This window comes from Aptenodytes forsteri, unplaced genomic scaffold, assembly GCF_000699145.1.
Source record: "Aptenodytes forsteri isolate BGI_AS27 unplaced genomic scaffold, ASM69914v1 Scaffold322, whole genome shotgun sequence".
In the NCBI taxonomy this organism is placed as follows: Eukaryota; Metazoa; Chordata; class Aves; order Sphenisciformes; family Spheniscidae; genus Aptenodytes; species Aptenodytes forsteri.
Window position 1 is genome coordinate 696,661 of NW_008795045.1, and position 26,188 is coordinate 722,848.

The following is a 26,188-nucleotide window of genomic DNA, read 5'->3' on the forward strand; positions in this document are numbered from 1 at the left end:
ACCCAGCACTGTGCCAGCTACTAGGAAGAAAATTAACTCTATCCCAGCCGAAACCAGGACATATGTGTGTGTATGTGTGTATATATATATATATATCTTTAAACAGAATCCACTGTACAATTTCAATAGAATGGTTTGAAGTTTTACAGGTGCTTCACAAGGAAATGGAGATGCTCTTTTTAAAGCAGTGGTGGGTGATGTTTCATACTGAGGACAAGAGTGAATTGAGAATAAAAGAAATCAGAGTAAGTACAATTTCAATAGAATGGTTTGAAGTTTTACAGGTGCTTCACAAGGAAATGGAGATGCTCTTTTTAAAGCAGTGGTGGGTGATGTTTCATACTGAGGACAAGAGTGAATTGAGAATAAAAGAAATCAGAGTAATAATTTCATCGAAAGATGTAATTGAGAAGTACCCTACGTAGCCTGTGAGCATTCCAAAGAGTTGGCATTGCCTCTGTTTCTTAATGAAGCTGTTTGCCACCTAAGCCAAAAGGACTATCAAGAATAACAATGAAACAGGACACTGAAATATTAATTAACTAGTTATAGTGACAATAAATCAGGAGCTGCAGCTTTTGTCTTTTGGTGAGTGGCTCTGTCTCAGTAGTGTCCATGAGGAAAAGAAATAAAGAGAGTGTTCAGGCAAGAGTTGCTTAGAAAAATGATGGAGGACTTAGAGCGAGCCATTCAGTTTTCATAACTGGGTTCTCCTTCTTGCTATTCATTTGTGGGTATGAACTTGCAGCATGTCTGTGTGAGCATGTTTTAGGCAGACAGGGTTACCAGAGAGGTTGAGATGTGTGTCTCTGCCCTTATCTTTTCAATAGTCAGATACTGATGCTGAGCTCAAGAAAACTGAGTCATGCTCAAGAAAACTGAGTCATGCTGAGTCCCTCAATGAAGAGGGACCGCAGGGGGCACTGATCTATCTGCACCTGCCCTCCTCTACGCCTGTCAGCCCTGTGCAGATGAACACCGGGCTGCCCGAGTAATCCTGAAGACCAGAGATAACAGTTTTAATCATAGTGGTCAAGTGAGCAGCCAGGATTAAGTACTGTAGTTCCATTTAATTAATGACAAGTGTATTTTGATGTATTTTAGGAAAGCTGTCAGTTTGCCACTGTGGAGTGAAATGCTAGCTGGGTACCAAGCTGAATTATAAGGTTTACCTCCTGGCTTGGCTTCCTCCTGGAAGTTTTACAGCTTCCAGCTGTCATAAAGCACATTAAACAGGAACTCTAAAAGCAATTTTACTTTATTTACGATTACAAAAAAGGTCTGGTTATAATGGGAAACCTGAAGTATTTAAAGACAGCAACAGGCAGCATGAACATGACTCCTGCCTACCACTTCCCCTTCAGAGAACAAGTAGTTGTTTCACAGAGAATTAATATTCAGATCAGGTTCAGTTCACCCTACCTGCTGGGTTCATTTTATAGTATAATAAAATCTGATTTATTCTCATTTGGATCTAGATTATATAGTCATATAAGCATAAGCCATTTATAAACAGTTACTTTCCAAGTAGCATAATATAATACCTACTCCCTTAGGTATTTCTGAGGAACACCAAATGTTACTTGCCAAAGGGCAGAGGTAAAAAGTGTTGTTTTGGATCTGAACATCGTGCCTGGAGCTAATCACTAGTTATGCTGATACCTTTTCAGTTCTTCATTTAAAAAAAAAGCAGACTAGTATGCTTCCTCAGTGAACTTTTCTAAGCCTGGTAAACCTAACTCTCTCTTTATATTTTACTTACAGAATGGTCTTATTGTTGCCTGTTACCAAGGTTATGTGGATATTGTAATAGCCTTAGCACAATGCCCTCACCTTGATGTGAACTGGCAGGACAATGAAGGGAACACGGCTCTAATTACAGCTGCACAGGCAGGTAAGGCTCTTTGTTTCACTTCTTACATACAGGGTCCTAGGAGGAATGTGTGTTGTGGCTATTATTTTTAGGATTTTGTCAAAGCCCTAAAAGAAATTAGTCTGCATAAAATAATCCTGGCCAAGCCCACTCCCAAATAAGTTTGTCATGATTTTCTTTGAACTAATTAATCTACAGTAATATTTATCCAATGGATTAAGACAGAAAAAGCTATACATTTCTAGTAGATGCCATTAACTGTTTTAACTTAAAAATAAAGAAGATCTTGCCCCAAGTGTGCAGTACTATACTACTTTGTTCCTTTAAGCTCATTTTCCTATGTTTGCTCTGGCAAGCAACCAGTCAACATTGTGGTCATATAATGTGCTGTATCAGTGCTCGTAACATCTCTTTTCTCATGCTTGTTGCACCTACCTCAGTGGGTCTGTAGTAATTGCTGACTGTAAGAAAATGTATCATCGTTAAGAAACATCTTAGCTGCTAAGACATTCTTCACTCACTCCATAGTTAAAAGCAAAAAACCCCTATTTATATAGTCTCAGCACGATTCAGTGTTTGCCAATGCTGCTTTTATAACAGACTGATTATATTGACATCGACCATGTTAATCCTGATGCAGACTGGAGTGAGAGCAGAGTTTATCCCCAGGTTTTCTTTTGTCTCACCCAGCATGGTAATATTCAGTGAACAAGTGTAACAGATCACATAAATGTAAGAGATGCTCCCAAAAGAGTTACTACTTTCAAGTGTACGGTTAAACAGCAATCGGTCGATCATTTCTGTTAAAACTGTAACACTGTCCTTTAACCTTTATGGGAAGCTGTAGTTTTCTCTTACAAGTGTTAACAAAATGCTGAAGCATGTGCATCAGGAAAAATTTGACTAAGGGGGCCACCCCTTTGTGGTCTAAAAGCTGTTCCAAGGGCTGCCTGGCTCTGCATCCATGGTTTCCTTTGCATCCTCAAGCGTGCTCCTCAAAGGCAATCACTTTATGAGGAAATGCCTACTTGGTCTTTATCATGTCTTCTTACTGATGAAGAATATGGGAAGTTTGTGGGAGTTCATGGGACGTAGTATTCCCTCCCAGACCCTGTCTGTTCTTCTCTGGCTGGATGGAGGAAACAAGTTTCCATCAGGCAGCATCAATGGACATCCTGTGTCCACTTCAGCCATGTCTGAAGATTGGAGCAGTTAGATTTTTATTTTAATTGAGTAATATTGCCACTAGACATTTCCAGGTAATACCAAACTTTGCTTTGTGTTGTACCAAAAAGTGAACTCTGCTAAAGAAGCCACTCTGAGATAGGTCTTGAATATTGGAAGAAAGAATTGGGACCAGAGTTGTCACTTTCATAGCAAAATCACGAGTATAGCAGCTTTCCAAAGAAAGTGGAGAAGTCTCCAAAATTCTAACCTACTTTATTTATCTGCCCTAATACAAATTTGGACTACAAAAGGTTTAACTTTAACACTGACTCCTTCCCGACCTTTATAACTCATGATAATGAGCTCAGAATTAATCCAGAGGGCTGACATTGACTTGACACTCTCTGCCAGTACTTGCTATTGATCCCCAAAGCAACTGGAAACAACTGTAGTCAGCAGAAGCTTATACAAACTCCTAACAACTTGGATGTTTTCCCCTGCCTATGATAATCCTGAGCTACAGTGTTGACACCAGTTATTTAATTCTTTATCACAAGATACTGCTGTAGTGTTAATAGAGATTACCGTGAGGTTAACACTGCAACCAGAGGAGCTACAGTGCAATAGATGCTGCTTAATTATCGCTGAATGTTAAGTAGTAAGACTGAGCAGTGTATTATAAAGAACTGAAAGCAAAGCTTATGTGAGCTTTCCTTTAGTGGAGGATTTATTTGGGTTTTTTTTACCCTTAGGCCATGGAAATAATAATATTTTTTGCAAAATAAATTATTCCGAGAGATCGCTGTTATGTATATCAAAAGTATTGTTTACCTAATAGCAAATCCACATGATTTCAATTGATTGTAAGGTGATATCAGAAGGTTTCAGAAAGCCCTGCCATTTCTGTTATGACCCACTGACCAGGCGAGCCATCACGTATGGCCAGACCCTGAAGAGGAGCTGGATGGGAAAGAGGCTGCAGTCCTGAGGGATCATTCCATGTGTTTCAGAAGCTGCATCTGTAACGCTCGGTACAGGTACTAAGGAAGATGATAGGGAGGCCTCTTTACTTTTGCTAGAGGAGTTTAAAATCCACACTTGCTTATGCCATTTCATGACTGCCCAGACATGATGCTCAAATCTGAGCGTCAGCTTGATTTAAATAGAATTATTTTAAAGACCAGCTAGAGTCTCAGAACAGAAGTGAATTCAGTTCCTCATATCCATTTGCTTTTGATAATTTAAGATCCTCATCTTAAAGTATCTAAAGCTGAAGTTTTTCTGCATGGGCTGACCTGAGAAAGATAGGCTGGAGGGATCAGTGAAAACCAGTACTTTATTAATAAGCTTATTGGTATAGAAAATAACTGCAAAGTGCTCTGCTTAGTGTGTAAATTTCAGGTTTGAAAATTGGTCTGTTCACTTGCTCTCTCAATATTTCTTACAGATGTGGGATCCCTTCTCAAAGAGATCTTGCCTTTCAAAACTGTAAATTTGTTGCAGCCTGCAGCAGGTGGTGCCCAGAAATGGGTGGCGATGCTGTTAAAACAGAAGCAAAATCATTAAACATCAGTACAAGGACAATGCAGAAAAAATGGGAGATAGATTGATGCAAACAAGAGATTGAAATAACAAGTGGAAAGAAAGGAAGGAAGGAGAGGAGTTTCAAAAAAAGGGAAAAGGGAGGAAAATTACATTAAATTTTTTTTCTCAGTTCTGCTGCTGCTGAGGACATAGCTACGTCAGTGGCAGCATACGGTAATTGGCATACACTGGTGTTTAGAAAGGGTCATAGTTGCTCACAAAGTATAGATGTTTTATGTTACAGGGACCAGTTTGGGGCAAGGCTGTAGAACTAGGAACACAAAATGACAAGTTATCCCAGTTTCTGCTTATTAAGGGAGGCACGAGAACACAATCACCTAAAGCATCCAGAGGATAAATGGTTCTGGGTGTCTGGTTCCACCCATCCGTCAGAAAGCATTCACCACCCATAGACCAAACACAGGCTTTTTGCAGGTACAATTTGCAATTGTGATGTTATATGACAGAGCATCTTCCTTACAATGCAGCTTATCCTTCTGCCTGCATTACATAGATTATTAGGTAATATTGTCATCATTATATGCATTTCCTCTGTGGCAGCGATTAAGTGAATTAAGCTCCTGCAGACATCTGTGCTGATCTCTAAATATGGCTCACAAAGTGAAGAAGTGTATCCTTAGCATGCCAGTTCTGCTAGAAGATAGATCTGGCTTACAAACAGCAAGAGCCTGATACAAATTCAGTATGACCAAACTGGCTGAGGCCAGGTTAATTTATTTTAGCACTGCATACAGCTTTCATAGCAGACTTTAAATCACGGAAGACTCACCTGGTTTATGATTTAGAGACATGCTTTTAGTTTGCCCAGATGTAGGAGAACTGAAGCAAACTTTATGGCCTTAAATCAAAAACATATGACAGAGTTTGAACAAAAACTTGGCAGCTCTGAGTTTTGCTTTGAATTTGGTATCTGTTTGAACTTGAAATCTGATGCAAACCTCAGAGGACAGAAGCTCCTGCAGATTAAAACTGAAGTGGTTTGCAGGAATCCCTGAGACTCAAAACTTCTGAGAATCACAAACCTCTTCACTTTCTTTGTTATTTTATTGCTGTTTTTTTTCTGTCTCACTTGAGGCCATCTGTAGTCCCCTGAAGAGTTTTGGCTGAGCGAGGTCTTTCAGGATTGACTCTTAGGATCATCCCAGATTTGCAAAACGTCTCTTACATCAGCTATACTTTTGGCAAAGTAAAGAACATCTTTAGTAATGTAATAAATGCTGAAAAATCTTCCATCTTATTATTTCTCCTTGTTTCAGTCCTGTCTCTGGTTTCTGTGGTCAAAAAGCAGTATTTCAGCTGTTCCAAAGCCTTCATGAAGACACACACTGTATATCGGTGAAACAGAGCATGTCCTGCAAAACAATCTGGGGACGAAGATTCTCCCAGTAGTAACTGATACCCTGTTAGGATTTGATCTTATGCCACAAAGTCAGTGAAGCTGAAGCCTCTGTATTGAGTAAGCAGGACCAGGTCACTTGATCCTGCCCTGAACCCAGTTCACTTTCGCTTTGTTCAGTTTGCTGCGGTTTGCTGTACCTTTATACTTCATTTGCATCAGACTGTGCAAGGTTCAGGGAGCTCCTTATTTGGTTTCCTCTGGCGTTGCTAAGCTGATGTGCACTATCTCTACATCTGCTCAGGTTTCAGGAGAGTTTCCAGTTATGCAGCAAGATAGCAGAGTCCAGCAAATTCTAGGAAATGAAGAGTAACACCTAGAAAACATATTAAATTAATTGGTAAAGATTTTCTGAACTTGCTTTCCAAAGTGAATGCATGACTGTGTCGGTACAAAGCAACTGCTGATGAAATCTGCACCAGATGTGACACTATAGACTTTAAAAATTGTCCTGTATGACTTATAAACTGCTTCAGTAACATGTCTAGATGAATTTGAATGACACGCATCACAGAATATTCAGCTGGACTGCAGAGTGAGATGAGAGAATATTTTTACATCTCCTAGTAATTAAATTGTAATTGTTGCAGCTGCCTGACAGACTGCATTATTTTACAAAGCATCAAAGCATCATAAAATGAATGACAAGTGAAGGGAAAACTGTTTTGAATGAGTCATAATGGCACTAGATACTCGTCTTGTTCCGATAGTCTAATTACAAAGACTTGATGTTTTAATTGGTCTTCCAATCATTTAGCCAGAGATGTCTTCAACTACTCAGTACACCCTTGCTGACACCAGTTATCCTGGCGCACAAGGCACATGAATGGCAACAACAGTTGCTTTCAGAAAGAGAGCTCAAGTCATTTATTTTACTAACAAAACTGAACATCAGCCCCATTTTCCTATTGCTGGAGAGCAGACAAGTGGCTTTACACTCTCAGATGGAAAAATAAAAATGTGGGATTCTACACAAAATATTTCTTTTTCTCGTATCAGGCCTGGCACGGCTTGTTACTATTATTGGCTGGAACTACCAAATGTAGTCACTTTTTAATGAAGCACCACTATAGTAAGGCTCAAATTTACCAGGGGAGTGAAAAACCTGAACCTTTGCAGTCATTTCCTCCAGGTGATGGGTCTTCCTTCCATAAGCTGTAGGAATTCCCTTTGCAGTGCTACTCACCGAGTCAAGAAACTAAGGCCCCTCACAACCTCAGAGTGACCATCTCTGGTTTTCAATTACTCCCTTACCTTAAATTGACTTTTCAGAGAGGAGGGCAACTTGAGAGAAGGTGGGAACCCAGGTTTCCAGGCTTCTAGCCCAACACTCTGGTCACAAGTCGGTGCTACTTAACCCTAAGGCTAATGACTGCAATGAGCAGAAGAGGATACGAAGAAAAGAGATCTTCTTAGCTATCTGCATTTTTCCAGTTATCAAACCTGCAGGAGTAATTTTTGGTTTAATCTTCAGACAGTGCCTTAATTCTGTGACATATTTTCTCTGCTTTTTCATTTCTTTAAAGGGCACATAACCATTACAAACTATTTGTTGAACTATTTTCCCGGGCTTGATATTGAGAAGACGAATGTGTTCGGATTCACAGCACTGATGAAATCTGCGATTCAGGGCCGAACTGAATGCGTGAAAGCCTTGATGTTGGCAGGTATGCAAAGTGCTTTGCTGCTTCTTCGTCATCATCTACCTGTAAATACTAGACAGTCACACGCAAACACCAAGAACAAAATTGGCTCTTGGGGTGTTTACTCTGAAAGGTATGGTACAGCCTCCCCTGGAAACGGGTGCAGCTTTTAAATAAGTCATAGACAAGGCGGTGAAGCCATGTGCTGCAGGCGCAGGAGCACTCAGTTTGCGTGTGGAAACTCATCCAGGATCTCTCCAAGAGCTCTCATGGTAAGACTCATTGTCTCCAGGATAGTTCAGGAAGTGTGATCACCAAGATTTGTAGACAAGGAGTTAATGAAGTTCATGACACAGCTGGGAAAGGCACGCAGGTCTCTTGCTGCCAGCTCTGTGGGTGTGACGGTGCAAGGGTGTGTGATGGTGGTGGGACCATAGCCAGACCTCCACCGCTCCCTCCAACCGTGGAAGGTCGTGGGGCAGGGAGTGGAGAGCTTTGGGGGCTCTGGCTCCTGTCAGGAGAGTTGGGTGTAGGATTCATATCCCACAGGGGACATTGGCGGGAAATTTGGCAATACAGGGAATAACCTCTCTTTCTACCCCTCTACAGATGTGAGTTGGGTCTCCAGGTTTATGGGCAACAGGGCACCAGCAGCTCTGTATCTGCTGCAATGAGGGAGTCATGGCACAGGGAGTGAGCGGGTCCATCTCTGCCCACCTGCCTCTCTTCACATCTGAGAACAGGAAATACGTTTCTTGCTGTTGGCTCTTGGCTGCGGCTGAATTTCCAGCCGTATGCATTGCGAGGTGAAGGGGTCCTGGAGAGGAAACTCGGAGGGGTGAGAGGCATTGGGGCAGCAGCCTCTACAGGAGCAGTCCCAGCATAGCCACAATGTTGTGTGGTTTTATTATATTAAGTAATTGGTATATAAATTATTAGCTAATAATTAAATAACTAGGATATATTAGTATCTATTCTTGTATTACAGTTGCAGATATTTGACACAAATTAAATGTTATGGAAATGATAACAGATTGTATGTGAATATTGTTACTGTCTAGATCAAGAATCCTACAGGTCCATTTCATTGAGAGAGGTCTTGAATAAGTAGTTTATTTCAGTCAGTTTGCTGTCACAGAAGTCTAACCCCTTATAATCTGAATATTTTCTGAATATATCTGAATATATCTGAATAGTGATATTACTTTCATTCATTTTCATAATATCCAGTTTCTAGATGTTGATATGACACAGAAAATATTTGGATGATGTGGTAACCGGCATGTTATTTTCTGCAAGGTTCTGTAGCCTCTTATACTGGAATCAAGGCTTTGGAATCAGATCATTCATTTTGGAGTTAAATTTTTATGAAACAAAATTATAAAATGACTGTCAGAGCTAGAGTACTCCTAGACACAGATGCACTTTCTGGACTAACACATACTTCGTGCAGATGCTAGTTCACAATTTTCCAGTGCCTGTTATAAATTATCACTTAAAATGAAACTTCAATCCCAAGACCTTATGACTTGTCAAATTGACCTTACAGTACCATAGCTTTCTATTATTATCACTGGAGATCTGATGGAAGCTTGTTCTTTCTGTTTTGGTCACTAGAAGCTATTTCACAGCCTTTCCATCTTTGTAGATAACTCAGTCCTTGTTATTCTAATTCTTGTACAAAAAGTATCGATATCAAAGTTCACTATGTGGTTGCTGCCTCTGGCATCTGAATAGCCACCTTCTCGTTTCATGATTCATAAGAAAACAGAACACTGGGGAGAACAAACCTTTAGCCAGCCAGAAAATGGCTTTGTTAGCCTCCATATTGAGTTTACCTACAGGAAGTTTTATCAGCCTGTTTGTGCATCAGAGATAGTGAGGATACCAAAGATCATCCATTGGCTACAGAGGCATAGAGTTAATATACTCTGGGTTTCCAAATTGCAGTTTATAAACGTGTTTTGGTAAGTATTTTGCAGGTCCTCACATTTTCAGCTCAAAATAGGGGCCACAAAGGAAGTGTGGTAAATCGCCTGCACCCATTTTAGTATTTGATTATTTTTTAGCACTGTACAGCCTGGTGAAATGGAGGGAGGGAGGGAGCTGCTCATTCAGAATGGATTTAAAAGTAGTTCAGGGCTTAAGGGATACTGAGTGGCTGCTGACAATAAAGTGCTAGTTTGCTGAAGAAGGTGAAAGAAATTGTTACGAAAAGATTTGGTGAAAAAATCAATTTCACAAATAAACCAGCAAAATTCTATGTTAAAACATAAGAATGCATGGAAATATAGGGGGAAAACACCCATAATCAGCTGTGGGTCTACTTACATAGTTACAAACCAGGTATGTGTCTTTAGAATACAGCCAGGAGGTTTTTTAAACCCAGTATCTGTTTAGTGGCTTGGGTAAGACCTCTATTGACTGGCACCTACTTATGGCAATGCAGGAGGTCAGTAAAGGAAAATAACTCACCTTCCTAGCCGCCTAAGCATGGATTTAACACAGTCAGATGGGGAAGAGGTAACGGCAACGTGTGACAGATGGTTGGAGCTGGTTTGTCGAAGTGACTGCTCTTTCCGAAATTTGAGTTCCTGGAGGGTGGCCAAGGTCAATCACTACAAGATTAAGGCGCTCTGAGACACTTGGCCATAATGTTTGCTCTTTCAAAGTGAGTCTTTGGAACATGTGAATTTGCTATTCATGAGCGCACAGCGAGTAAGGGGGGAACCAGTCGCTCATCAGCAGTTTGTCACAGGCTGCTGCGCTGCCAGGACTGCGCTGGTGCTGGCATTCAGCAAGCAAGCTAGCCCGAGTGGGAGCACAGGAATGCCAGTTGTAATTCACGTGTCAAGGCCTGCGGTAATCTCCAGTGTAAACTCAGTGCTGCTTTAGTAAAGTCATTGGAGTGGCTGTGGATCTGGAGTCTGGGCTTTAAATACTGCATATAAAACAGGTCGGTGACAGATGCCTGAGCTCTTTCACTCCCTGTCTTTAAACTCAGGATGTCAGTTTTGCATCTCAAGGGACATTAAACCTTCATAATCAAATAGGATATTGATATCCCAAAGGGTATGTGCATTCAAACTAGGTGTGCTGAAAATGATCTTCAGGGCAACTTCTGTGGGAAAATCAAGGCAAGTGGCAAATGCAGTTTTCCTAAAAGAAAACTTGTAGGCTATACGTATACTGAAATAACAATTAGTTCAATAAGACTGCTATCACATTTAAAAAGCGACATAACTATTCATGTCTCTTCCAGATGAGGCATTCTGCTGAATGACAGGTTTGTTCAGAAATGTCTCCTGATTTGTACAGAAAATCAATACCGCTATAGTAAATCACGCCTTAGAAGAGATCTTGTGATACAAGGTACAATGTCAGCATCGATTTCGGTTGAAAGATCAGGATTTCAATACTCTGTAGTATTGTTTTCTGAGATAAAGTTTCCAAAACACCTGGGGATGCATCTGTCAGGGAGCAGCAGGAGTGGGCTGCTCCGCAAAGGGAGGTTAGCCAAGGGTGACAGCAAGGCATACAGAGGCACTAGCCTCATCAGCAAAGGTGCTTCATGAACAAATGGAGCAGGGCTGGTGACAATAACCACGATCAGCCAGTACTGCAGTGATTGCCAGGCAAGTCCGTGGTGGCAAGGCAAGTCCATAGAGACAAGGTAGGTCTGAGGTCAAAACAAGAAATTAAGTCTGTGGGTCAGGGTCTGTATCAGCAAGGCACGTGGCCAGCCACAGGCATACCTGCAACATAGCTCAGGCAAGGACCAGAGCTGAGCATCTGAGCTTCAATGCAGCCCCCAAGCAAAGGTGGGGAGCGCCCAGTGAGCCATTTCTCACACAGTTCTTTTTGCACAAGTCTGATCCGAGGTCCCACAGCTGCACCATATCAGAGCTGGCATGTCTTTTTCTTGAAGATAATGGTAAGCAGCTGTCTATACCTCTCGCTTGTTTACAAGCAGAGCATACTGTTCATTAAAATTTATATTTGGAGACAGTTCCTTTAACAGCGCTTCCTTTAGTAAATCCTTGCCTGTTACGTGTACAATGAAGAAACAGCTTCCATGTAATCTGCCATGTTCCCAGTCAGCTCTTGTGGGAAGGACCGAAGACACAGGCAAGTGTTAAGAAGGGGACAGATCAAGAGTCTAGCCTGAGATGGGAGAGATTCAGAGGTAGGAAATTTGGGTAGGATGGTTCAAAAACAATCTAGGGGAGCAGGAGGACCCGTCTTTGTATGTCTTTGTTCCTCCCCTCATTGGTTTGTCTGGAGCTTCTGCAGTCATGAACTTCGTCAAACCCTGCTGCCTTAGAGATCTCACAATCCTTTCTTCAGTCCACAGCTAATGAACTCTTGGATTTGATTAAATCTTCCTCTTTGTCCTCTCTTTGCCTTCCAGTCTGGGCCCCATGCTTGACTCCCCGCGGTGTCCCTGTGCTTTCTCTCTGAGTGATCGTTTCTGCAAAATTCACTTAAACTACACTTAAACTGAGATCAGCTCTTTTGCTTAGGGTGTCTCCACCCACATTCACTCTTGGTCTGTGTCTCTAGCATCCTCTTTTTAGGGATTTTTTTCAGAGACTTAGGAATCAATTGGTACTTTAATAGAGTTAAAACTGAGCTTTTGATCACTTTCCCCATGCTCTCCTTTTTCCTCTGTTTTTCTGTAATGACAAAACGTCCTTTGTGGGGAAGGTTATACTGGAGCCATTGCAAACTGGTTCCTGGTTGCCATTCCTTATATCTAGTCCCCCTCATGCTAGTTTGAAATACTGTCACCAAGATAATCCACCCTGGAAAAAAAAAAATTATCATGGTGTTTCTCTGGCCTTTTCCTCAGGTCTCGGCCTCTGGACATCTCCCTCTTCCAAAGCAATGGGACAGAATGTCTTTTCTTTTGTGGCAAGATCTGTGTAGGTCAGTTTTGTGTTGGCTGTTTGAAAATGGTGCTTCAGCTGATAGAGAAGCCCTTCAAAAAGTCAAACGTTGTAGCCCATTCATATCCCAGCTTGAAATTCTACCAAGAAACCCAGAAATTATCTACAGGGCCAGTGATACATGTAAACCACAACTGAATGTTAAAGAGCTCAGTTATGCTGAAAGCAGCTGGGCAAGTGCCCATGCCTGTCCCAGGGAACGTGCTGCAGATCTGCTGAACAAAGTCGACATTCTAGAGCATGCAAAGCTCTCTCTGAGATCAGTCAAAGTTTAAAGGCAGAATATAAAACAGAGGATTTGCAGCTCAAGAACGTGACTGCCTGAAACCAGAGAGTATTCACTCACACTCATTCTCCTATCGATGTCATTCATTCACCCACAAACCCATATATTCTAAAACACCAAGATGTGTGTGCCCAGGTGGTATGTCCAGGATCACTTGGGTGCAACGCAGAGAGCATGCTGCTGCTGTCAAGTCTTCATCATGTCTGAGGTTCTTTCTGATTGGTAATAGCAAGCTAGTTTTTGGACAGATCTTCTGTGCCCTTTAGCAGTCACAAGCTGTAACATGTTGGTCCTTTGCGACAGTCTTCCTGACTTCAGCTTCCAAAAACACTTGTTGCTGCTCATTGTTCTGCACCAATTCTTCCAAAGGTGCTGTCTGTATTGAGCTTCCTCTGTCCTTTACAGAGCTCTTCTGTGCGAGCAGAACTAGGCGCATGACATCCTCATTGACAAATACCCACGCTCCACCCTAATCCAGGGCTGAGAGGACTTCCCTGCAATTTTCTGGTTGCCAGAGGATGTGGCAGCATTGGATATAGTACTACAGAAGGTGTAAAGGATACAGTAGAGCAGACTGGGATGCTTGCTCCTCCTGTTACTCTTGTATCCTCTCTTCAGGCAGCCAGGTGCCCTGGAGAAGAAGTAACCCCACTTGCAAGCATAAGAGTGTAGAACAAGGGCAGAAGCCCATGTGAGGGCGCTTACAGGAACATGGAGAGATCAAAAGGAAGGCAGAGCTGAAAAAGGACGCAGAAAAATATGAGAAGAAAGAATGGTGATGGGGACAGATATCAGAATTGGACGGATAAAGATCATAATTTGGGAATGGGGGGAGGACAGGCCGAAAGAAAATATCCACTTGAAATCATTTCCTTCCAGGACCTAAAACTGTCCTTCAAATGCCTAAGGCTCTGCTGTCTAGCATGTGTCCCAGTTGCCTCTTATGGCCGGTCTACTTGGGGATAATAGCATGTCTTTGCTAACAAGTACTTCATTTCCTCAGGGGTGGTAATCTAAGGTAGATGAGAGCAGCTGTTCCAGGCTCAGACTGAAGGTCCGTCTTGCCCATTATCCAGTCTCTGACATGTATGGAAACTTTCCTTATATTTCATCACCCTTGCCACCATCCTCTCAACTTTCTCTAGTTCTACTGTGTCCTTTCAGAGATAAGAGAAACTGAATTGTGCACCTGCGTTTTCTCTGGGTTTTTTTTCCTTTTTTTCCCCTCTATTTTTTTTTGCTATTTTTTTAATGCTTTCCTAGAAATTCCTTGTATATTATTTGCTGGTTTGGCCCATAGTGAGGACTGAGTTGATATTTTCATGGAACTTGTGATCATTAGCCCAAGATCTCTCTTCTGAGTGGCAGCGATCAGTGCAAAGTCCATTATGCTGTGTGGGAAGGATTTTTGTGTGCAGAATTGTTTCTTTCCATAGTCATCGCTCTTTTCTTACAAGCCTGACTGAATGGATTGTAAAATGGCAGGCAACATTCAATGCAGTTGAATTTCATTATGTTGTCATTTGCATTGTTTTAAGAGAATTTCCTATATACAGCCTTAATTTTCTTTTACTTTTTTTAAGCAAATCAAGAGTTCAGAAAGTCAGGAACCATGATTTATCCTTATTACATGTTCATTTTGACACAAATATTGTAGTGTGTTGCGTGTGACATTTTCTTGCAGGGATCTGCCTGATTCAACTCTGATCATAGCAACAAAGGTGTGGGCAGTTTCATTAATTAACATTAATTGTTTTTCTTTTCTTTGAGGGGCAAATGTTCACATGACTGACCCAAGCCGAGGACTGACTTCATGGGAATGGGCTTGTTACACAGGAAGGTCAGAATCTGCCTTCATCATGCAAAAGCTGATGGACAGGCCATGCCCGGAACAGCTTTGTGATCAGTATAAACCAGAATGGCCAAAGATGAAGGAACTTCTTGCCAAAGCTGCAGAGCCAAAAAGCTGTTTGCAGAGGATTTCTGAGTGCATGAGGGCAGCTCTCTCATTCCGGTCTTTCTATGGCCCAGAAGAAGACGGGGTCCTTGATCACATGGTGAAGGTGACAACAAGCTTGAGCAGTCCTTTCATTGCTCTGTCATGCCGGACTGTGTGCCCAGGCAGCCCGCCTTCTGTGGGAAAACGCAGACTGGCTGTGCAAGAAATCCTTAGGAAGCAGAGAGCCGAGGAGATCCGATCTCAGGACAAAGACCACTTTAGCAGCTACGAGAAGCTATTTCAGAACTCCAAAGTCACGCTCATCCCCAAGAAGAAGGAGCGGCGAGCCAGCCTGCAGCCCATCAGCCTTGCAGTTTCTCAAGTGAACACCTTAGCCACTAGGAAAGTAAGCCTCTTGCCGCTCCACCTGCTTAGACGGAGTAGCGTCAGGCCGGGATTTGTCATCCCCAAAGTCCGTATCAGCAAGGCTCCCCCACCCACCTTCCAGCCAGAAAAGGTGAGAAGGACGAGCAGTACAAAGGACGACCCCTATTTGCAGATTCCCAAATGGAGATACAAGGAGCTAAAAGAGGAGCGGAAGAAGGCAGAGGAACAGGAGAAGAAAAAAGCAGCAGAGGCTCAAAAGCAGAGGCAGGTGTCTCCTGCCAGATGCAGGACCTGATTTAAAGGCAGTTGCTTAGAAGGTTTTAGAGCTGTTAGTCTTGTTATCCGAGCAGGATAACAGACTGCATGCTTTCATGCATACCCACTGCTCACACAGCTGGAATACTGAATAACGGCCTTTAAGGTGCAGAAACAGGGCAAGGGCTATGCCACAGTGTGTCTGATGGTGGAGCGTGAAGGTATTTTGAGGTGGAAGACTTACTAAGTTTATCTGTCTGCTGTTGATAGGAAGTTTTAAGTGGTGCAGTCCTTTTGTGGTTTCTTTTTTTTCCAGTTCCAGGTTGAGGAGCTGACTGAGAAACAGCTTGGAAAACAACGTCTGTGTGAAAGGATCGTATTTTGTGTTTGTTCATTTTGTAATGGACAACATTAAGGAGTTGTGCTTTTGACACTAGACATTCCTCCCTCTCCTTGCTTAGGTAGACGTATTGCAAGGTTTTATAGTAATAATGAAAAGTTTAAAACATACCACAGTGTTGGTGGGCAGTGAAAATCCAGGTCTACAATTGTTTTGAATATACTAAGCACTTTGTTTTAATTCCAGTAATCAAAGTTTAAGACAGGATAGGTATTAAACTGTGCAGCTCTATACAGTCTGTATGGATGCAGTTCTTAATGCTGTTGTTTGTTCTGTTGAATATAAAAAGGGCTGCATATGAAATATTTCTGTAGTTGAGGTATTCACATCCTCTGCAGGTATAAATCAGGGGCAGGGACTGATTTCTTTGGAGCAACAGAGAAGCTGAGCTAATTTTTGAATGCCACCGTCACCTAAGCTTTGCCTCCCCCATTAAGTTTCCCTGTATCCGCTATCTGTTGTCTCCTCTTTAGTCTCAGGGAATTTTTTGTCATTGTGTTTAACTGTGAAATAAGGGAGATGGTGAGCCACAGGTGGGCTTTTTTTTAGGTTGATATTTAAGTTCCTGTTAAAAAACCCCACCAGGTTTATTATGAGCCTTTCCATATTATAGCCAGGACAGGAAAATTATGCAGCTTCCAGAAGTTTAAGCAATTTTCCCAGGTATCAAGTCCAGCCATATGCTATGAACATCCAGTCAGAGATGCAGTATCAGGCAGCTCGGCCACTAATGTTTGGAAACCGTGGCCAGATGTCATTGTGAGCTGTAGTAGTACGCCTCTGGGTGCCCAGAGAGGGCAGTACCTCGCCCCTCTGTCTCAGCACTGGGAGAAAACCTTTCCTAGTACATGAGTGCATCTCAAAGTGGCAGTTCCCACAGGTTGCTGCAGGTTCTTGTGGTTCATGTTAAGGCTTTATTTGGTTTTACCAGCAGTGCGTCTGAATGGCATGCCAAACCCTGGCAAATTCCGATAAGGAAGGGCTGTAAACCTGCGGCTCGCTGAAGAAGGACCGCATTCATAAATAGAGGTCAAACGCCAACAGCAAGTCATACAGTACATGCCCCGGCTATGTTTTTGCTCAGGCTTTGCTCCCATTTGAAATGAAATGTGCTGTGGTGTGTCCTCCTGATGGTGTTGCTTTGCTGGAGCCCAGGCAGACCCCAGCTGCTGCTGTCACCAGCTTCTCCCTTCAATTAAAGAGAGGGAGAACTTTTCCATCCTTTACTCCCACAGCACAAAGGCTGACCACGGTCTCACTGAACTTGTAATGAAACCATGCGTGTCATGAGAGAAATAAATTCATTTGATTGAAAACTAGCGCCCAGATTGGTATTGCTAGCTAGCGTCTGCGGGGTCAGGGCTTGACAGAGGTTATGGCAGATGTGCGAAACAAGGATTTTTCCACCACAGCCTGTTCTTTGTACCTCTTGCTGGAGTGCTGTGCTGGCTAAACTGCATTGCCAGGTAGCCTCCCAGGTCAGAGCTGGAGGAATATGCACCCTGCTAATAAACCTCCCCAGCCCTGTGAATATAAAGAGGATTTTAGTCTGCAAGTGCCTCAGTGCTGTGCAATTCATAGGCACCAATTTTGTAATGGATTTGCTGTGACCAGAATATAAGCTGAACTCATTTGTTTGGAGAGTAGGAAGACAATCTTTTGGCTGTCTGTAGCAAAAATATCAGGATGGATTTTGAACTGGTACACTGGATTGAATGGTTTAACTATTAATTTTTCTTTACTGCCAGCCCAGTGTATTGAAGATTTAGATTCAGATTCAGTATCTGAAAAGCAACCTGTGCTGCGGCTGAACACTTGAACTTGCACTCTCAGTATCACTTGCAGGAGACATACAATTGACAGGTGCTCTCAGGGGTTAACGTGCAGTATGTTAGAATTAGGGGCTGAAAATGAAGCCTGTTTTCTAACCCTTGGTACTTTACTGTGTATATGTGTATAAATATGTGATATTTCCATTAAAAGAGGCACAAGCTGTTAAACTTATTTGGCGACGTTATTCTTCAGGGCGGTTTGGGGATGCTGTTTTTCACTTTTCAGTAGATAAAAAAGGCCACCCACTTTCACCAATGGACTAATCAGCACCATCTGAAAGCAGTTTGGTTTCCCTGGAAGGAGCTATTGTGGGTTAACTTCTACTCCTTGTGAATTTTTCCCTACAAGTAAAAGAAAACCACTACATTTGTCCCAACATCGGGCTTTGGCTGGCCATCTCGGTGGAGAGAGAAGCCGTTGCCTCCATGACCCGCAGCCACATTGCTCTGCTGCAAGCAGGCAGTCCCCTGGCATCCTTATGGACAGCGTGGCTCCATTTTGTGCATCTGTGTAAATCTTTGCACTTGCTAGGTTGGGAAGTGCAGGCATAGGTCTCTGTCTCCTCATTGCCTTCCTCCCCTGCTGCCTCACTGCCCCCCCAGGCACCTTACTCCTCCTCTTCATCACCGTCCTCACCCAAAGTGCTGCACCTCTTGCTTGCTTTTTTTATTGTCTGTCTGAAGCGTCTGAAGATTGCAGTGGGCAAAGCTCCCGCCAAACATGCTTCTGGAAACCTGTGGCAAATGGACTGTAGCAGGGGAGGAGTCATGCCTGGCTCTCCTCCAGCCTTCCGTCCCCCTTGAGCTGCTGCCCATGCAGCAGAGGAGGATTTGATTTCTGTTGGATTTCAGCACAAATAGAGTGGTTTGTTTTGTGTTTTGTTTGGGTTTTTTTCCCTAGAGACCTGTAACTATGAAAGGCCAAGCGATACCGGCTGTACTTCAGATCACTCCTGGTTGCTCAAGGAGGACGATATACCTCCTAAGAAACGCACGCCCTTGGCAGCACCTCCTGGCAACTGGAGCCCCTGAGGGAACGCAGAGGCGCTGCTGCAGGAGGATGCTCCCACAGAAGGGAAGGGGACACTGATTCGTAGGGCGGAGGAAGGTTTTCTACCTGCCTTCGATGCCAGGCTGCAGTCTGGCATGTTAGTGGGAACGACGCTCCTGAGCGTTGTGAGTGAAACTGGAGCATGGGCTGTGCCTGCTTCCATGGCCATTGATTGTCTCGGTACACTGCGAGCTTTGGTGTGACAGCCAGCCTCTCACCATCTGATGCTCGCTCACTGGGAAGCACCCAGCCCGATGGGTTACTTCTGCAGTAAGCAACAGGGATTTAACATAATGATGGTGGAAAGTGAAATCCCAAGCGCTTCCTGACATTCTCTAAAATGATACTGTGCTTTCATCTCTGGAGAGCAGTGGTGTTGCAAGGAAGAGACCACTGACCCCATGGAAGGTTTTTCAGGTGGGAACACAGAATTACATGTAATGTATTTCATTGTGACATGTGTCACTATGTATTACTCATTTGGGTTTTTTTACGCCAATGAAAACTGTTCCTTAAGCCTTGACAAAAATCCTCACTGAGGCTCTTCATTGAATGCCTTTTTCTTAATAGTCCTGAATGCTTGTGCTGTCCTGCTAAGCGACAGATATTAAAGCAGCTGGTAAAAAACCACCTTGAGTAGGAATGCCTTTCTTAATAGTCCTGAATGCTTGTGCTGTCCTGCTAAGCGACAGATATTAAAGCAGCTGGTAAAAAACCACCTTGAGTAGAAAAATGGCATACAGATACACAACATTCTTTGAGGGTATTTCTTTTTTAAACATCTACATTTCAGCAGGAAACTTCCAAAAGCTGTGACTGAAATTAGGACCCAATATGCAGCATATGCCAATTTGCAGATGGTCTGAATGGAACACTTTTCTCTTTTTCTGTAATTCATGCGATGCAGCCTGGTTTGGCTAGGTCTGCTCATTGTGCCTCACAACACTCCAGAGTTCGGTTAGACACCAGGAGGCTGCAAGTGGGGAACAAGCCGGAAAGGGCCGTCACATCCCTCTCTCCTGCCCATGCATTCCTGCTTGTCCGCAGCAAACCTGTCATTTTGCTGGATTAGTATTCTGCCAATTTAATGAGCTAAACAAAATCCCTGGAGCCAGTGCAGGGGAGCAGGGAAGGGCAGGGGTGAGACGGTTCTCACTCAGAGCCAGCGAGCTGCCAGGTGGCTCAGCCAGTGCTCCAGGCTGTGCCCAAAGCGGCGAGGAAGAGCTCCCCGGCACAGGTTAGGCAGCTCCAGAAAACATCTAGCTGTGTGACACACAGAGGTGACACCCTCTTACAGGTATTTGTGTCTCTTCGGAACCCAAAGGAAAGGGGCTTGGACTGGTTTGCAGATGTTCAGGAAAATTACAGCCACCCCCCCTCCTTTGAGCCCTCTTTGGAAAGATTAAATGAGCACCAGCAACAGAGCTGCTCAGTGACTTCAGCCATAAAGTAGGGCAGAAAGATTTGGACGAAATGGGAATTATCCTCACATTTTTCTTCCTTTTAAATCATCATGGGTAGAATTACAAACCCATACAGTCATTTGGTTCATTTAAAGAGCTTCTTCATTACTTAGATAATTACTCACCCAGAGAGTGTATTCAGCAGAGAAAGCAGCTGAGCAGCCAGCCTGCCATCTTCTCGAGGCAAGGAAAAACTGGACTGACAGTTTGACAGACTGTCCATAGGGTAAATTTTGCAACTAAATCTTTGAATTCCAAGTCACTGAAAACTGCTAAACTAACGTTATCAGAGATAACAGTGAGCAGAGAAAATCCCTGGAAGAGTGGACAAGAGGTAATGGAGGCAGTGAGGAAGAAAGAAAAACACGTTGATGTCTATGGTGAGTCTCTGATTTAAAACAAGATTGTCTTTTGACCCAATTTTTTCTGACTATTCTGTAGACAAGAGTCAGAAGCAGCCATAAAGGCTTGCTCCAGTCTGCTAAGGAATATATTATTTAAAAAGAAAGTGATTCAATATGAGCCTCCTCCAGCGTCTCCTCAGTTTCCCAGCATTCTCTTTTGAAGATTTTTACTCAGCAATGACTGTGGACAGAGTTGTGAAAGACTTGATCTGAAGTTGGGGAGTATGTCTCCAACAGCATCTTGAAAATAAGAAAGCCAAATAAACCTGTAACCCAGCAGGCTGGCCACCAGGGGCCCTCTCTAGTCTGTAAAGCATCCTCTTTACCAACATGTTATGCGTTAAGACAAGAACAAAAATCAAAATAATAGCCAATAACAAGCAACATCACTTGGATCCTTCCCTGTGTACCTGTGCTAAATATGTTCAAGTGCCCAGGCCTGCCCTTTGGAGAAATAATGCTGGCTGGAGGAGCTGGAGAGCAGAGGCAGCCTGCAGAGCGGTGGCAGGCTAGCTGTAGGATACACACAGATCAATGAAAACCTGAAGTCAGCTCGTTCAGAATAGGAGACGTCAAACAATTTATTTCAGAATGGACATATTACTTAAGTGAGTCAAGATTGCTCCTCTGTGTTAATAGGGAGGCCAAGAAGTCATTTTTAGGGTGGTAAACACAAACCAGGGCTTCAAATATGCTGTGAGGCAAAGGCTTCCTCAGAAATAAACCTCAGAAATAAAACTCTTCAGCTGCAGGGATAGTCCTGTATCAGCTCAATTTGACTGGATTCCCCCCTGGGAGCTGTAAACATTGTCTGTCTGATGATCCTGGGGACACTCTTTCTCTAGGATCTCCCCCAACCCAAATGAAAACAAAAAAAAAGAAAAAAAAGTGCTTATCGTCCCCAAGTACGATTCCTCTCACAGCACCTTCTCTGCTTGCAGAAGGCCAAGGGGGGATTATTTCCAGGGAAAGCCATTTTGGAAAGTCCACCAAGGAATAGGACAGGGAAATAGTATTCAGAGATGTAGTGTTTGAAGTGTTTCTGACCAAGCTCTTGAGTCATCCAAGTAAGCAAAAAATGTAATATTCACAGATACCTCCAAAGGTAGTGCTGGCTGTCACGTTGTTACAAAGGAGGCCTGGAGAATGTCTCATGGCACATGAGAAGGGCCAACTCGCCTTGCTTCTGCCTGGAGAATTCCTGTGTACAGCTAAATACGGCATTTAAGGAAAACCTCATTAACTCTGGACCTTTCCTGCTTTGGCTGTGGAGCTGCTGACCACTGAGAAGCACAAATGACAAGCCATGCTTAAACCAAGGCGTGTTTTATATGCTAAATACACTGAATAAGGACATCACAAACTTGGCAAACTGGATGCCCCAAATCAGTTCCCTAGCTATAAAATACCTGTATAATTAAGTTATATTAATTATACACGATATTAAATTAAACCATACCTATAAAACTACCTATTGGTAACGTAGTCATATATATGTCATTCATATATAAAGTAATAGGTGCTATATATATAACATCTATGTATGTTCATATATGTTTAGAAATTTATAAAATTTATACATACAAAAGGCCTCTCACCTGCCAGTGATGATGTGAAGCACTCAAATATGTTAATGATGACCGCCTCTAAGAAAGCTAGCATTAAATAATTGTTCTGTAAGAGGAACACATCGCTCAGGGTATAATATGGAGGCTACAAAGAGAAAACAGACCAGCTGCCTTTTCCCTGAACACTATGGAGCACATGCATGGAAAGAGGCAGGGGATTCTGTGAAAAATCATACTTCATCGGGTAATTGAAGTTATTATGCATATTAATTTTGCCTAGTCAGGTTTAAATTTGGCACTTCTCTCGGCACATTTGAATTTACAATGTTCATAGCATTCTTTTATGGCTATAAAACTGTGCAGAGGTTTGTGGATAATTACTGGGCCAAATGCTGCTGTTTCAGTCCACTCTTGGGAAAACAGAAGAGGTTGGGGAAATGGGTTCAGGTGGTTCCTTTTCCCCTTCCCATCCTAGCAGCTTCCCACATGAATGATAGCATGCTGCTTTGCACAAGCCCTTCCTCCCAAACAAATCAAAAATAAACAGAAACCCTCAAGAGGCAGATGTGCAAAATCCATGCTAGCAGGCGCCATCCTGGATGCATTCAGTGATTTCTCATAAGGCACTGATCAAACAGCGAGCTCTTGTACACAAGGACAAAGAAAGGGACACAGGAACTGCTCGAACATCTCTGTGTGTGTGCACGCGTGTGTACGGCATTTTTACTTTCAGTGCAGTAGTAACTGAAATCTGCTCAGGGCGGTGTTAAGCACCAAAGGTGCTTTCTGAGTCTCTACAGGTAGCTTTCTACTGACAAAGGCGATAAAATATTTACTTTCCAACCGCATGTGGCAGCAGGAGCTAAGGTTTCCTCGTGCTTGCTGCCACTGTACTGAAGCCAGCTTCTTGCAGAAGCCAGTAGCGTAGGGATGCTCTGCCTTATTGTGTGACAGTGTTAATGTGACACAAATCAATAAGCGATGCTGTTAAGTAATGGCCCCACTAAAAGTTCTGTTCCAAAAAAAGGTGCAACAGCGTTTCAAAAGAATATACAAATGTAGTTGTATTGAAAGCAGACATGCTGTATTACCAGCTTGGCTGCTTTCCCAGGGAAGTGCAGTGGAATAGTTGTCACTCAGGATTTACCTGGTTTCCGTGCAAGGGGTGTGTGGTCTTTGACCACCTGGTATCCTTTTCCAAAAGCTGCAGTCACAGCCTTCTGAAGTGTATCGTTTTAAGTGAAATAAAACAACATTTGTTTGGTGAGCAATAGAACTGAACAGACCAGTCATATTAAACTAAATTTGCTTTGTTTTGCTCTTGAAAATTTGTTTAGCAAACTCAAATTTGACTAACGTGCTCAGTTAAAAAAAATGATTTGTGGATGTTTTACATGATCACTTTTTCACTTGTGGTTTGTGAAAACTGTGGGTTTTAGTCTTCGTATGATTGACTGTATTAGCTTTATTTTTATGTTCATGGGCACAATGAGCAGTGTTTGCCTGTGGTTTCCCAGCCACTATGAGACAGTCTTCCACAAGAGCCTTTTTAGGCTCTCGTAGGGTTTTCTGCACCAGCACTCCTGGGAATATGCACCTGCTCTTTGCTAGGAGAAACTCTGTCAGCTACCAAGTGGCCGAGTCACAAGAACCAGGCTTTGTTGTGTGACAGCAGTCATCTCAGTCACGGTGACTGATGGGCACTAGTTTTGGTTGTATGCTCAAACTGGGTTCTCCACGTTCTTGGGTAATCCCTTGTCCAACAACTTGCCCGTTTATGAACCTTAAATACCCTGAATTGTCTTAGGGTTTCCATGACTGACTAAGCTACTGTGCTCAGAGAAAACCAAGGATAAAGTGCTGGACTTAAACTGCATGTCAGCTGTCCAGAGGAGACGTAGCCAGGTATCACGGCGAGGTCTTGTCTGTATTTAAAAACAAAACCAAAAATAAAAAAGCAGTTGAACTGGTTTAACTGAAAAGTTAAGCTGAACAAATGTGCACAGACTCTCTTGGGTTGGTTTTAATCAGGCAAATATTCACTTGACTTAATCAATCAGAACCAGCTTGAGATTAAAGCGATATAAATCGTTCATCCTGAAATCAGAGTTTCTACCCAGAGAGTTGAGGCAGCTTAACTAAATTGTTTTCAATGGAGAGTGCTGCCCTGCCACTGGGCAGAGGTCCGTATCCTTGACCTGGGGGAAGGGTCTGCCCTGAGCTCTCTGCGGACCCATTCTGGTTTCCTTGCAGCTTTCATTTTTCCAACAGGATAGTAAGACACTTGTTTCTCTTCTATAGTTCGTCGATGAGCTCTCTCATACAGAGCAGAGTCAATGGCACCTCCTGGAGTAGTTCAGTGCCTCTTGCTCCCCTTCAGCTAATTACCAGTCTCACTTTCATTAACATGGCTTGCAACTGCCAGACATCCTTTCCCTCGCACAGTTCCAAGCACCATGCTGCAGCTTTGCTCTGTCCTTTGGATTTGGGAAACTTTAAACCCCTGCATGCAGCGCTGGGTAAGAACCGCATCATCACCGTCCTCCACAGAGAACTGCTCTCTTCCCATCAAGTAAAACACTGGCTTAATCTTTAATTCAAAGCTGTCTTTTGAGGATCACAGCCCCAGCGCAGGAACAAAGTGAGCCTGACAACAGTCGGAGGCAGAAGATGAAATATTAATCCATGCTTTCGTGACATCCAGGCTGGATTATAGTAATTCCCTGTCTGCAGGTCTTCCCAAGGCCACCTCCTACAAAACACAGCTTGTACAGAAGACAGCCATGGGATTTAACCACATACTGCAGACAAACAGCCCACCTCCCAGACACTAAGCTTGGGGCTTGCCTGGAGACCTCTATTCCTTCTTTATCTCCAGGTATGCTCTTCAATTACCAGGTGCAGAGCACATCCGTAACTGTAGCTATTTTTAGTCACTAAAAAAAGTCTCAGCTTCAGGATGTGTCTACCTGTACAAGAAAGAAAAAAATGCAGAAAATCTATAAACACAGTAGGCAAAATCTACAAACATGGTAGGCAAGCTCTGGCTCTTTCCCTCCTAAGCCCGTCATCCCATTTGTTTTTTTCCCCGATGTACAAATCTCTGTCATGCCCAGACTCTCCCAACTCAGCCGACTCCAGGGGAAACTTCTAAGCAAGCCAAAGGCACCTTTTCGGCATTACTGTTTCTCCCCTTGCTGAGAGGCTCTCATCTGGGATGTTGGCAGCGATGATGCACAGCCAGGAGCGTGCCTAACTCCCTCCAGGAGTGCAGCTCCAGTGGTGATAAGTTTCAGGGAAGTAGGACAGGGGAGTTTGAGTCAGGGATCACCAGAAGACCATGCAAGACAGTGTGGCTACCTCTTCCGCAAGAGCTGAAGGGAAGGGCGAAGAAGATGGGATCAGTGCTTACTGAAATGATGGAGCCAGGCAAGTGAAAGCTGCAGGGCATGCATGAGTGTATTTCTCCCTGTCACAGTTTTTGCATCCACAGAATATATGCTCATGATTTGCTTATTCCAAGTGCCGTAGACAAAGGAGTCCTGCCTAATTATGTAAGCTGCATTCACTTCTTTTCTGAATTGCCCCTTCCTTAAAAGGTCTCGTTTCTGCTCCTTCCAGCCCCAACTTCAACATTTCCAGGGTGCATTTCCAAGAAGGCTGTAGCATTTCCTCTCAAAATATCAAGGTTAGACCAGCCCAGCTGCTACCATAATCTTTCATTAATATCTTCCCCAAATTCTGTTCGTGTGCCAAACCACCCCTCAGCAAATCTACAGAAAATGCCTACCTGACTCTCAGCATTCAGTGGCAGTTTTAGGGAGTGAAAAGATGCATGTTCAACTTGAGGTCTCTCCCCTGGACGCTCTCCCAGCCACTGCTTTTAGACACCTCTCCACACCTGGACAAGCTCTCACCTCTGAAAAGCCTAGCTGTCATGGTTTAACCTCAGTCGGCAACTGAGCACCAC

The 26,188-nt window shown here is 43.2% G+C and overlaps 1 protein-coding gene across 1 annotated transcript in view; it reads left to right on the forward strand.

The window, feature by feature from the left end:
• ANKRD33B (ankyrin repeat domain 33B) overlaps positions 1–15,540 on the forward strand; it is a gene marked incomplete at its 5' end in the record, with an annotated part of 58,451 nt that extends 42,911 nt beyond the window's left edge. Inside the window, 3 exon segments of the mRNA XM_019471446.1 lie at positions 1,765–1,894; positions 7,568–7,708; positions 14,690–15,540. Of these exon segments, the coding sequence (XP_019326991.1) occupies positions 1,765–1,894; positions 7,568–7,708; positions 14,690–15,540 (1,122 nt within the window).
• Between the last annotated feature and the right edge of the window lie 10,648 nt (positions 15,541–26,188).